This window comes from Podarcis liolepis, assembly GCF_965112155.1.
Source record: "Podarcis liolepis genome assembly, chromosome: 1".
NCBI lineage: Eukaryota > Metazoa > Chordata > Lepidosauria > Squamata > Lacertidae > Podarcis > Podarcis liolepis.
This window is the reverse complement of record NC_139554.1, coordinates 10,542,584-10,556,819: the sequence shown is the minus strand read 5'-3', so window position 1 is coordinate 10,556,819 and position 14,236 is coordinate 10,542,584. Positions and strand designations below refer to the sequence as shown.

The following is a 14,236-nucleotide window of genomic DNA, read 5'->3' as shown; positions in this document are numbered from 1 at the left end:
CATCATCTATGTCCTCCGTTTGGCTTGGGGATCTATAGTAAACTCCCACAATGAGGTCACTGTTATTCTTCTCTCCCTTAATTTTGACCCAAATGCTCTCACTTTGGCTTTGAGGTTCTAAATCTTGGATCTCTTCACAGGTATACACATCCCTGACATATAACGCCACTCCTCCTCCTTTCTTGTCTGGTCTGTTTCTCTGAAATAGATTGTATCCCCCCATTATTACATTCCAATCGTGGGACTTATCCCACCAGGTTTCAGTGATGCCTATTATGTCATATTTAGTTTGCTGTACCAAGAGCTCAAGCTCATCTTGCTTATTTCCCATGCTTTGCGCATTAGTGTACAGACATTGAAGTCCATTAATCATTCCCCCGTGTCTCTTATTTAAGGATTTTTTCCTTGATCAAAGGGCAGTATTAAAAACAAATACAATAAATAATACTTTTGGCACAGTGGATACCTTTTTGGAAGAGAAATACTCCAACAGAGAATGTCTACGTGGAGGAACCCGAGATTGTTTGAGAAGTACAGGATTTGCCATTCATGTTTATACATATAACTTTTGCATTATTTTTTCCTTTATTGTAGTATTTTTTCCTGCTTAAGAAAACTTTGAAATTCATTTTATTTTTTCTACTTACTAATTTTCTACTTTTTTTTTTTAAACCCACACACAGACACAAAACCCTGCTTTGTTGGCATCTGTTATTATTATTGCATCTCACACAGTAGCCCATATTCTCCTTGCTTATCCCTGCACCTCTCCCCTTCCTCTGTAGTTTCTCTGTGTCAAAATTATGACTGTAAACCCTTTGGGGCAGGGACCATTTAAGAACCTATTGATGGCACCTTATAAATACATGCATGTATACATAAAATACTGCCCCCCCCCCGCCGCCGCCGCTTTCATTATGTAGCAACCAAAGGTGAAGTTTGGTCTTTCAGTGGCACTCAGTGTGAGTCCAAAATTTGCCCCTCCCTCCTCTTCTTGCCTCCCATTCTGTACATGCACTGCATTATACTGCGGCAAATCAGGATGAATGGTCAATAGGTTGTCTGCAGGCCATTTTCCCAGCAGGAACTTGCAGAAACTCAGCTCCGGCACGTCTCAGGTGGGCGCCATTGCCATCATTAGAAAACAATGGAGGTGTTCACAGTGAGCTCCGACACCTCTTTTCTCTAGAAAAATAGCACTGGTTGTCTGGAAGTGCTCTCATTCCACACAGTTCCCACAAAGAGCAATTAATGCACAATTTTGGGGAACAACAGCTGCAAAGTGTAGGGCAAGTGGTTATTCAAGGCACTGACAAACAAAAACACCTGCAAGTCGAGAAGAAGAAGAACAGGTGCAAAATACTCCGCAACCTTTGAGGAGAAATCTGCAGACGGTGTGCAACGAAGGGCATGCGCTGCACAATGAACAAGGTCATAGTGACAGTGTGCAAGGTGGGGGCAGCAAGAAGCAGCTGGTCTTTGAGGCATATTGATCCCAGGCTGTTTGAAGCTGGAGTTGAGGATTAAATGACTCTCTGATGTTATTTTCCACTCAGCTACCACCTTTGTGTTTAGCAAAGCATAGCGCAGGTGGGGAACATTTTTCAGGCTGAGGTCCATGGTCCTTTGGGTCAAGGAACGCAATACCTCAAGGACCACCTCTTTCCGTATGAACCCACCCGGACCCTGACATCATCTTTTGAGAGCGCATTAAATGACAGTATGGATGAGCGTTATGTTTGTGCATTAAAGTCGCAACATGCGCATAGGGAGATGCAACATATGCACAAAACCCATTGAGACCACAGGTGTCGTGATTGCCAAGGAGACAAGCCGCTTCTCAAATTGAAACTTACTACCAAAGGAAGCTTGCTATCCACATTAAACAACCGAATGGGATGTGCCTGTTCTTGGAGTTCAAAGACATATTCCAGCAAGGCAAAAACATTCAAGGAGGGAGCAAGATACCGTATTTTTTGCTCTATAAGACTCACTTTTTCCCTCCTAAAAAGTAAGGGGAAATGTGTGTGCGTCTTATAGAGTGAATGCAGGCTGCGCAGCTATCCCAGAAGCCAGAACAGCAAGAGGGATTGCTGCTTTCACTGTGCAGCGATCCCTCTTGCTGTTCTGGCTTCTGAGATTCAGAATATATTTTTTTTCTTGTTTTCCTCCTCCAAAAACTAGGTGCATCTTGTGGTCTGGTGCTTCTTATAGAGTGAAAAATACGGTGGGTGGGGGGGGGAGGGGTGTTTAGGGGCGGTGGCTTGGAGAGGATGGTGAGGGTGCTAGCCTGCTAGGGGTCCTAAGGGCCAAGTAGGGGAAGGAGCCTGGGAACTGTGGTTTTGCAATTGCAGCAGAGTGCCCAGCGTCCCATTGCACAAAATTATCAGTCCTAATGCAATGGCCAACAAATCACCTTGCCAACAAAGGTCCGTATAGTTAAAGCTATGCTTTTCCCAGTAGTGATGTATGGAAGTGAGAGCTGGACCATAAAGAAGGCTGATCGCTGAATAATTGATGCTTTTGAATTATGGTGCTGGAGGAGACTCTTGAGAGTCCCATGGACTGCAAGAAGATCAAACCTATCCATTCTGAGGGAAATCAGCCCTGAGTGCTGACTGGAAGGACAGATCCTGAAGCTGAGGCTCCAATACTTTGGCCACCTCATGAGAAGAGAAGACTCCCTGGAAAAGACCCTGATGTTGGGAAAGATGGAGGGCACAAGGAGAAGGCGACGATGGAGGACGAGATGGTTGGACAGTGTTCTCGAAGCTACCAGCATGAGTTTGACCAAACTGCGGGAGGCAGTGGAAGACAGGAGTGCCTGGCGTGCTCTGGTCCATGGGGTCACGAAGAGTTGGACACGACTAAACAACAATGCAATGGCTTAAATTAGCTCTACGTTTGTAGTGTTAACGAGGTCCTGGTTTTATTGCCACTTTCCAGGCATGCATCTTCTGATTAGGCAACGCTGCCGGCATCGTAACTATAGATTGTAAAAGGGATTTGTGGCGGTGTGGCCTGATTCAATAACAACCAGAAAGGAAATGGATGCAAATATCACTTGGAAATTTAAACAAAGGGATTGGTTGTGGACTGCCAAATATCAAGTTAACCAAGTTAACCTTTCTACCTTTATTTTCACCCTATACTTAAGAATTATTTGAGAGGAAGACTGGTATTACTGTCTTACGATATGGTTAAAGGTAAAGGGACCCCTGATCATTAGCTCCAGTCGTGGCCGACTCTGGGGTTGCGGTGCTCATCTCGCTTTACTGGCCGAGGGAGCCGGCGTACAGCTTCTGGGTCATGTGGCCAGCATGACTAAGCCGCTTCTGGCGAACCAGAGCAGCGCACAGAAACGCCGTTTACCTTCCTGCCGGAGTGGTACCTATTTATCTACTTGCACTTTGACGTGCTTTCAAACTGCTAGGTTGGCAGGAGCAGGGACCGAGCAACAGGCGCTCACCCCGTGGCGGGAATTCGAACTGCCAACCTTCTGATCGGCAAGTCCTAGGGTCTGTGGTTTAGACCACAGTGCCAGCCACATCTGCTCACTTCCCTAAGTCCCTTCAAAACCCCTCTTAAAACCAACTTCTTCCATGGAGTCTTTAGTACAAGCCTTTAGTTCCCCTGGTAGTGAGTTGGTAATGCTTTTGAACTGCTAGGTTGGCAGGAGCAGGGACCGAGCAACGGAAGCTCACCCTGTCGCAGGGATTCGAACCGCCGACCTTCTGATCGGCAAGTCCTAGACTCTGTGGTTTAACCCACAGGGCCACCCGCGTCCCTTTTAAGGGAAGTAATAGCAGCTCTCTATTCTGCCTTAGCCAGACCACACTTGGAATACTGTATCCAATTCTGGGCACCACAATTTACGAAGGATATTGATAAACTGGAAAGTGTGCAGAGGAGGGCGACCTCATAGGGTGATACCTGTCTATGTCCTACTCAGCACTCAACTTCTGCTGCCTGGAGTAGCTGTCTCAGATTACCCAACAAAAGGACCTTCTTTCTATATTTTGACAGCCTTCTTAAGACAGAGTCCTGATCTTATTGCAGGCTGCAGTATTGTTTCAGCAAAGTTCATGTTACAACTTGATCCTGTGCGTATTTACCTGGAAGTAAGCCCCACTGTGCCCAGTGGGGCTTACTCCCAAGTCAATACAAGCAAGTTTGCACCTTTAATCCTCTTAACTAAGGGCTTTTCCAAAGGACGTTGACTTTGGGCTAGGAACGCACACAAGATACCAGGCTTGTGTGGAACCCAGACAGCATTCTTCAAAGAGCTTGCAATGTGGGGATATCCAAGCACTTGTAATCCAAGCTTCTGTTTCTACTACAAGGGCATTAAATTTCCCTAGCGTTAATGCTGCAGTCATTCACCTCCTGGACTTGTGAGCAAAGCGTGTTTAAATAAATGAGACTTATTCCAAGGAAGCAAGCATAGGATTCTGCAGTGCATTGAGCAAATGCACTGTTCCACTAACCAGCATATATGTCAGGGCAGATGTTGGGAGCAAGTCAGCCATAACTCACAAGGTGCCAGTGAAGTTAACTTTGTGTTCAAAGAAACTAAATAGTTCAGGCCTAGTGAGCACAGCAACTCTTTCCAGCAGGTCTAACCCCAATGAGGTAGTTGCAAGGACTGAAGGTCCCTGGCTTCCCACAGCTCTCTAAGTCTCCTCCCACCCCCTGTACATTCCCAAGCAATCTGAGACTCTGTCGCCTTGCCTGTCTTTGCTTCGCCCTCTTCATACCTCTTTGGGTCTGGGCAACCAGGGAGGAGGGGAGCTAGTTGCAGCAGGAGGGGGAGACCTCTTGCCTTCTTGACCACCCTGATTCATCTTGGCCTCTTGGTCCCCCTCCTCTCCAGCCTCTGCTTCTGTCTCTGATTCTGGACCACTCTCTGCCACAACCTCTTCCTGCTCACTAAACCCTGTTACCACTTCATCTTCCAACACCAACACTTCCCTGTCTGCTCCCTCTCCTCCCTCTGACCATGCATGGTGTCCAACCACCACTCCCTGGGCTCCGAGCTGTCTTCCCATGGGGGTTTCCCAACTGGTGCCTCCCACTCCTCCTCTGTCTCCAGCCAAAGCATGACATTATAGTTGCATCAGTGTCTGCAAGAGCCCATAATCTACAGACAAGAATTCATTTCTGTGAGTGCCTGCTTATTTTCTTACATGAATTGCTTCCCACAAATGTCTTGAAGTGATCGCACAATTTAAAAAAGCCAACAGCAAGAAGAGTTGCGCTATTTCATATAGTAAAACAATTGCGACAATTAAAAACACATGTAAAGGTACCCCTGACCATTGGGTCCAGTTGCAGATAACTCTGGGGTTGCAGCGCTCATCTCGCTCTATAGGCCGAGGGAGCCGGCGTTTGTCCGCAGACAGCTTCCGGGTCATGTGGGCAGCATGACTAAGCCGCTTCTGGAAAACCAGAGCAGTGCACGGAAATGCCGTTTACCTTCCCGCCCGAGCGGTACCTATTTATCTACTTGCACTGGTGTGCTTTCGAACTGCTAGGTGGGCAGGAGCTGGAACGGAACAATAGGAGCTCACCCCATTGCGGGGATTTGAACCATCAACCTTCCATTCGGCAAGCCCTAGGCTCTGTGGTTTAGACCACAGAGCCACCCGCACCCCTCCCCAAAATGTACACATAAGTAAAGTTATGTTGTATTATCACATTTTTGTATTGCATTAGATTTTATACACTCCTTGTTTCTTCAGCTTGTAAACCACCTTGGCTATTGTAAGATAGAAAGACGGTATACAAATTAAAAGCGATGATGATTTTTGTGTGCGAAAACAGTGTCAAATCCAATGACAGGCAACAGGCTAGAATAAATATCTCCACTTCAAAGTCTTCTTGGAAAAAAAGGAAGATCTTCACTGGACATCAAAAAGACAACCGAGGCAGCACCTTTCTGATATGCATTTTTTGTTATTGGTTTTATTTAACACAATGTATGTACCACATGATTGTTGCAAAACCTCTAAGTGGTTTACAATTGATATTAAAATTATAAATAAAAATAGTAAAACAGCATTTCAAAATAATTAACAATATGAGGTAGTAATGAAACACATTGATATCTCTTGCCCAAACAGAAATGTTTTAAGCAGGTGATGAAAAGAGCACAACAAAGGCACCCGCTTAATGTCAATAGGCAGGGAGTTCCACTGTCCTAAAAGATTGTTTTCAGAGCTGTGAATTAGGTGGTACAGTATTAGTTCCACAGATCGAAGCCGTAAGCTGAACATTTTTTGGGTGAAGGGCGTTATAGAAATAGGTTGAACAAACAAACCAGCAAAGTAACTTTTAACTAAAGTGAGCCACGAAAGGCATGGAACTAAGGCTATGCACACATTAGTGGCTCGAAAGACAGCGAGGTGATGTCTCCTTCCAGTTTCTTAAACTTCTGTACATGCCAGGGAAGGGGCAGAGATAACTTCGCCAGTTGCCCATTACCTGATTTGTTTCCTTCCAATTCACTGCAGCTGTCATCGGGGCAGCTCAGGCTGACCTCTGCTTCCGAGGGCGGAAGCTGATTTGAAGGAAAGGGCATCAGACAGGAGAGACAGGATCCAGATGGATCGAGGCTCACGTCATGCGTACTTTGGCTTCAACCGCCAGTTGTGGGAGCGGAATGAAGCTGGAACGAACATTGATGTGTGTGCATAGGCCAAGCAAAGAAAAGGGATTGGGTGGGCATTTGTTGATTTTCAAAGTGGAAAAAAATTGCCAATTGACTGAATTGTAGGCTGTCTGATACAGTGGTACCTCAGGTTACATACACTTCAGGTTACATATGCTTCAGTCTACACACTCCGCTAACCCAGAAATAGTGCTTCAGGTTAAGAACTTTGCTTCAGGATAAGAACAGAAATCGTGCTCCGGCCATGCGGCGGCAGCGGTAGGCCCCATTAGCTAAAGTGGTGCTTCAGGTTAAGAACAGTTTCAGGTTAAGTACGGACCTCCGGAACGAATTAAGTACTTAACCTGAGGTACCACTGTATATGATTTGCGGATTTCCAAAAAAGAAAAATGGGGGGGGGGAGGTCCCTAGGTAAGAAGCAATGCCAAACGTTTGCCTCTTCCATATGCAGAAACCGAATATGCAAGACTGAGTAATAATAGTAATAGGAAGAAGAATATTTTTTTTATTTGCACCCTGCCCACCTGACTGGGTTTCCCCAGCCACTCTGGAGTGTCAACAGATGCCGAGATGCTAACATTTCCTGTACCTTGCCCTCAGCCACGACTAGGCCGGGCTGCTGGGAGGGAGGCAGACACTATATCCTAGTCAGAGTCTTACAACAGCTGGGCAAAGTCCTCAGGCAGTCTCAGGAAATGGAGGTTCACCTTTCACACTGACGCAGAGAAAGCTTACGCCGTGTTCAAAACCTTTCATATACACTATTTGTGCATTAAACACACACACACACACGATTGGTCTTCAAAGCAGCTTATAATTAAAAGCCACACAAAGCTAATTTATAATTACACTAGTATTATCATAATTAATAATGTCAGAAACATATTTGTTCTGCCAAGCATTTTTACAGAATTCATTTGACTCTGTGTTCATCATTTGCTTGGGATTTCATGATTTTATAATCTTACATTATTTTTAATTATTTTATTGTTCTCCTGGTCTTGTGGGCCACGTTCTTTGCTGTCCCTGACTTGTGGAAGGCAGAAACAGGATTGAAGAGGACCTTAACAGATTGGAGAACTAGGCGCAACCTAACAAAATGAATTTAAATAGGGACAAATGTAAAGTTCTGCACTTAGGAAGGAAGAACCAGATGCACAAATATAGGATGGGGGACACCTGGCTTACTAGCCGTACATGTAAAAAAAGGATCTAGGGGTCTTGGTGGACCATAAGCTTAACATGAGTCCACAGTGTGATGCAGCAGCAAAAAAAGCTAACGCTATTCTAGGCTGCATCAACAGAAGTATAGTGTTCAGATCAAGGGAAGTAATAGTAGTTCTCGAGGTAAAGGTACCCCTGACCGTTAGGTCCAGTTGTGACCGACTCTGGGGTTGCGGCACTCATCTCGCATTATAGGCCGAGGGAGCCGGCATTTGTCAGCAGACAGCTTCCGGGTCATGTGGCCAGCATGACTAAGCCGCTTCTGGCGAACCAGAGCAGCGCACGGAAACACCGTTTACCTTCCTGCCAGAGCAGTTCCTATTTATCTACTTGCACTTTGACGTGCTTTCGAACTGCTAGGTTGGCAGCAGCTGGGACCGAACAACGGGAGCTCACCCCATCACAGGGATTCAAACCGCTGACCTTTTGATCGGCAAGCCCTAGGCTCTGTGGTTTAGACCACAGTGGCACCCGCATTCCTATTTTGCCATAATTAGCTCCCTAATTTGCGGTAATTAGCTCTCTATTTTGCCGTAATTAGCTCTCTATTTTGCCGTAATTAGACCACACTTGTAATAATGTGTCCAGTTCTGGGCTTCACAAGTTGGGAGGTGTGCAGAGAAGGGCAACTAATATGCTGAAGGGTCTGGAAACCAAACTTTATGAGGAACAGTTGAAGGAGCTGGGTATGTTTAGGCTGGAAAAGAGGAGACTGAGAGGAGATATGATAGCTATCTTCAAATATCTGAAGCGCTATCACGTGGAGGAGGGAACAAGCTTGTTTTGAGGGTAGGACTCAAACCAATGGCTTCCGAATTTCCTTTCTTGCAAGGAGATTTTGACTAAGCATCAGGAAGAACTTTATGACAGTAAGAGCTGTTGTGGAACAGAGGTGGTGGACTCTCCTTCCTTGTTGGTTTTCAAGCAGAGGTTGGATGGCCATCTGTCATGCATGTTTTAGCTGAGTTCCCTGCATGGCAGGGGATTGGACTAGATGACCCTTGGAGGAACCTCCCAACTCTAAGATTCCATGATTCATTCTAGGACCTGTGTCTGACTCTTCGTGACCCCCTGGACCAGAGCACACCAGGCACTCCTGTCTTCCACTGCCTCCCGCAGTTTAGTCAAACTCATGCTGGTAGCTTTGAGAACACTGTCCAACCATCTCGTCCTCTGTCGTCCCCTTCTCCTTGTGCCCTCCATCTTTCCCAACATCAGGGTCTTTTCCAGGGAGTCTTCTCTTCTCATGAGGTGGCCAAAGTATTGGAGCCTCGGCTTCAGGATCTGTCCTTCCAAGTGAGCACTCAGGGCTGATTTCCTTAAGAATGGATAGGTTTGATCTTCTTGCAGTCCATGGGACTCTAAAGATGTTGAGCTTCAGACCATATTTTGCAATCTCCTCTTTCACCCTCATTAAAAGGTTCTTTAATTTCTCCTCACTTTCTGCCATCAAGGTTGTGTCATCTGCATATCTGAGATTGTTGATATTTCTTCCAGCAATCTTAATTCCGGTTTGGGATTCATCCAGCCCAGCCTTTCGCATGATGAATTCTGCATATAAGTTAAATAAGCAGGGAGACAATATACAGCCTCGTGGTACTCCTTTCCCAATTTTGAGCCAATCGGTTGTTCCATATCCAGTTCTAACTGTAGCTTACAGTATAGGAAACAGCTATTTACCTATTCCCCCCCCCCATTTTTTTTAAAAAAACACTTTAAATTCTATTTGATTTATTTATTTTTAAATCTCCTTTAGCCCTGCTTTAATCAATCAATCAATCAATCAATCAATCAATCAATCAATCAATGTGGTGGGAGGGGAGAAGGGTAAGGAGCTAGCGAAGGGCTTCTGTCCTTCTGCGCATGCGCGGCAGGCGCGCCGCCGCCGCCGCCGCGCGCTCCCGATCTCTCCCCTCCCTCCCTCCCATCCTCGGCGGCTCCTTTCTCCTTCTCTCTCTTCCCTCGCGCCCACGTTCCAGCGGCTCCAACCGCCTCTCCGGCGGGAGGGGTGGGAGGGGAACGAGGCCACTGCGCGTGCGCGCTCCGTCTGAGTGGCGGCGCCTCCTCGGGCGGCAGGCGGGACTTGGGCGCTGGAGCCGAGGGAGGGAGAGCGGAGAGGACCGGCGGACGGAGCAACGGACTGACGCGACGCTGGGACGGAATGACGGGTAGAGCAGCCCTGGCCGAGCGCCCCCTCCCCTCGACGCCCTCCCCGTCAGGACCGCGCCCCCACCCCACATTTCTTCTCCCCCCCACCCGCCCGTCGCCTCTCCCCCCCCCTACCCCCCCACCGAGGCGTTTTCCCAGCGCCTGAGGTAACCCCCGATCCCAAAGTCAGGGCCTCCCCCCACCCCACAACCTCAGCCCCATCGCCTGCCCTGCCCTCCCCCAACCCCACTTTCCTCGTGCAGCCAAAACCCCACTAATCTCCCTCTTTCTCGCCCCCCCCAGTTTCTATGGCTTTGGGGGGAGGGGGCAGTCAAAGTCCTTTGGAGCAGGAACCCCCCATAAGCCCAAGCCCCCCCCCACTTTCTCCTCTCCTCCACCCCCAGGGGATGGGCTCCTGACTTCTTCCCTGGACCCCCCCCAAAGGGTTATCTGTTTTTTAAAATAGGTGCTTGTATATATGCATGATGTATGTATGAAACCTCTCTTGATGCTCTTCCGAATCTCTCCCCCCCTCCAGTGCAGCACCCCTGATTTTGGACTCGCCTTCCTAAGCCGACAGCTGCCTCCTCCTCCTGGCCGGAGCCCTTCAGGATGTCCTCCTTGCGCCGCCTGGCCGTCTGCCTGCAGGATTCGGAGAAGGTCGCCGCTTTCCAGAGGCTGTGCGGCGTGCAAGCGCCCCCAGAGTGGGGGGCTGCCCTTTCTCTCCCCCGGCCCCTGGAGCCCGGGGCCCCGGTGGCCAACGGCAACTGCCCGGCCACCCAGCCGGATGGCGCGAGCGACGGGAGGTGCCGCTTCCAAGGCCCCTGCAGCGTGGGCGAGAAGGGTGACGTGTGGCACTCGAACGGGGTGCTCTCCGGGGGAGCCTGCGGCGGGGTGGAAGCCCAGATCAAGCCCCCGAAGAAAGAGGAGAAGCCTGGGCTCGGGGTTCCCAAAAAGCAACCTCGTCGCAACTCTCTGACTGGGGAAATGATATGCCAGGATTTCACCATCCGCAGCCCCTTCCTCTATTACCTGTTCTGCCTGGGCACGGAGCTGGGCAACGAGCTCTTCTACATCCTCTTTTTCCCCTTCTGCATCTGGAACCTGGATGCTTGGCTGGGCAGGAGGCTCATCATCGTTTGGGTCTGGGTCATGTACCTGGGCCAGTGTACCAAGGACCTTATCCGTTGGCCCAGACCTGCGTCCCCACCCGTGGTCAAGCTGGAGGTTTTCTACAACTCTGAGTACAGCATGCCCTCTACGCATGCCATGTCGGGCACTGCCATCCCAGTGGCATTACTGTTGTTCAGCTATGGACGGTGGCAGGTAAGAGAGCCCCCCCCCCCCCCCGTGTTTAAGGTGTTCAGTCAAGGTGGCTGTCTTATCGGTGGAAATACAAATAGTACTCTTTTAAAAAATCATTTTATTCAGTAAGTGTTAAAACAAAAGCATTGCTTTAAAAAAATTATCCAGTAGGTGTATAGATAGTTGGGAGGCTTGATCTTTATATAGTACTTGCAGGATTAGAACGCTGACAAACTTGGTAGGTTTTTTTTAATGGGGACAGTATGCCCTGCTGAGTTACAAACAGCAGGATCTCTTGTTAAAGTTTCATTTTGTTAACTGTGAGTTATTGTATCTTCTGGCACTACGCATGCTTTTACTCTGTGGGAGTTAGGCTGGAAATCAGGTGACTTTATATAGGCCACAGAAGGATTTGAAAATAGAAATGTGTGTTTGAAGTCATTTTCGATTTCTTCAGTTGGCAAAGTAAATATACTTTCCACAAGGCCTATCTGTATTAGAATCTTATAGCCATTTACAGACTTGCGTAGACTAATAAAACACCCCAGTGTTCCTCCTACTTCCTCTAAATATCTCTAGTTTCGAACTACATTGCTAGACTGACATGCAGTAACTTCTGATTTTAATTGTAGATGAAGGCTGCAGCCCTTTGCAAAATTACTTGGAAATAAACTGCCTTGAATTCCAGTTAAATTCCTAGCTTAAAGAAGCCCTGATTTGAAACTACAAAATGGAGAGTGCAAATTTAACAATGCTATCCTATTTTTTGGATGTAAAATCTCGCATCCAGTGGGGCTTCTAGGTGAGTGTGCATGGGGTTGTATCCTGCTTCCAAGTAAACCGCTACATGAGTGCACTGCAAGTAGTTTGCAAACTTTGGCTATGGTGTCACTCCAGTCACCACTAACCAGTCACATGAAACAGCTAGTGGCCCTGGATGAGAAAATTCACATATGTATCTGTGTCAAAAGATTGATTTTGGCAGTTCACTGGTGCATGGATAAGCATCTGTTGCAGGTATGATTGTGTTTCCGGATGCATACATGCTTTTGCATCAGCTGATTTCCTTTAGGTTTTGAAGCTTTTGAGTTTCTGCCTCCTTCAGAATACAGTGGTACCTCGGGTTAAGAACTTAATTTGTTCTGGAGGTCCGTTCTTAACCTAAAGCTGTTCTTAACCTGAAGCACCACTTTAGCTAATGGGGCCTCCCGCTGCTGTTGCGCCGCTGCTGCGTGATTTCTGTTCTCATCCTGAAGCAAAGTTCTTAATCTGAGGTACTATTTCTAGGTTAGTGGAGTCTGTAACCTGAAGCGTCTGTAACCCGAGGTACCACTGTGCACTACAAAATTTGCGCTTCATTTTTATGTTGCCTTTCATGCTATGGGTCCATAAAGTAAATTATTGGTAACCATCTGCTGGAGTTGGCCAAGCCTGGGATGTACCAGCTGGAGAACATCTTGGAATAGAGATTATGCCATTTTCTTGCTACTAATTGTGTCACATTTCTGGACAAAGTTCTTCTTTTCAACCATCACGATGTTCCTTAAGCCCGTTGCACTCATGTTAGTTAATTTTCCCAAGGTTTTCTATCTGGTGTATTCTGGTACTGTTAAAAAATATATAAATTTCCTTATATATATATATGCTTCCTTAAAAAAAACCCTAGCACCCCTATCTGTGCTGGTCATATCCTGTTGTTATCTAAGACAATAAGAAGCTCAGTGAGTGATGACTGAAAACATGCAAACCTATTGTGAAGACCTGTTCTGTGGAGGCTATTTCTTTCACAGATGTGCAACTCCTATAATATTGGTTAGTGTAAAAAACCCTCAAACCTTGCCCCTTCTTCCACCTGTGTTGCCCACTAGTTGTATACTATTTTGAGTAACTGGGTTTTCTACCCAGCTATAGTAGGGTTATCTTGCACAGTACGCGTGAAAACAGTCTGAGAAATATCCAGAATAAGGAAGGATTATGGCAATTGGAATAGAAGATCCTGTACTTTGATGCCACATAATGCATTTTAAATTTTAAATTTATTTAGTTACTTGGTTGTTTACATTTATATAGCATTCTTTCCATCATGAAACCCAAGGTGACACACACATTGTTCCCAGGAGGTCTCCCATCTGGCAAATATGGACCAGCAAAACTAAAATGTATGTTCCGTTAAAGTGAATAAAGGATTTGGGTCGTTACTCTTCCCTAAACTGGACTGTCTGTTAATTTTGTCTAATCTTCCGGGGAAATGCTCTTAAAGGGAAGGTTCTTTGACAGAAAGTGAAAGGTTTTAGTTTTGGATTATATGGTTAATAGTTCATGAAATCCTGACTAGTGTTTCCATTGTCCATGAGTACCTACTGCATGAGGATTTCAAGCTGTGCAAGGAAAGGAGTGCATGTGAGACATGAAGCTGATGTGAGCAAACTTTAGAGAGGTGATTATGTTGACATTTATAAAGTACTAAATATATTCTAAGCACCATGCAGATATTAAAAGACTATATAGTATCTACTGCAAGCTCACTACTGAATAGGCACAATAGAAGAGGAAAGCAAGCAGGTGCTCTTTTTCTGGCCAGTGGATGGGGCCAGATTGGTTTCTCCCTTCTGAATATGTTCTTTCTGAGAGCAGGGGTTGCAGCTCCTCAGTGGCCTACTGTTTACATATAATATAGTTATAATAATAATATAATATAATATAGTATAATATAATATAATATAATATAATATAATATAATATAGTATAATATAATATAATATAATATAATATAATATAATATAATATAATATAATATAATATAATATAATATAATATAATATAATATTAATTCCCTCTATTTTCGAAGTCCAAGTGTAAGTGCTGTTGCTTGCATACCCAAATTGGCAC

At 46.1% G+C, this 14,236-nt stretch overlaps 1 protein-coding gene across 4 annotated transcripts in view; it reads left to right on the top strand.

The window, feature by feature from the left end:
* Window positions 1-14,236, top strand: part of SGPP1 (sphingosine-1-phosphate phosphatase 1) — a 31,040-nt gene that overhangs the window by 2,946 nt on the left and 13,858 nt on the right. The window contains exons 1-2 of one of the 4 annotated variants that reach the window (XM_083519370.1): window positions 9,787-10,062; window positions 10,581-11,368. In XM_083519370.1, coding sequence (XP_083375496.1) covers window positions 10,655-11,368 — 714 coding nt within the window. In that variant the 5' untranslated portion in view covers window positions 9,787-10,062; window positions 10,581-10,654. Of the gene's footprint in view, window positions 1-9,786; window positions 10,063-10,580; window positions 11,369-14,236 lie in introns of those variants that run through there. The other 3 variants (XM_083519372.1, XM_083519373.1, XM_083519371.1) reach the window with 3 other exon arrangements.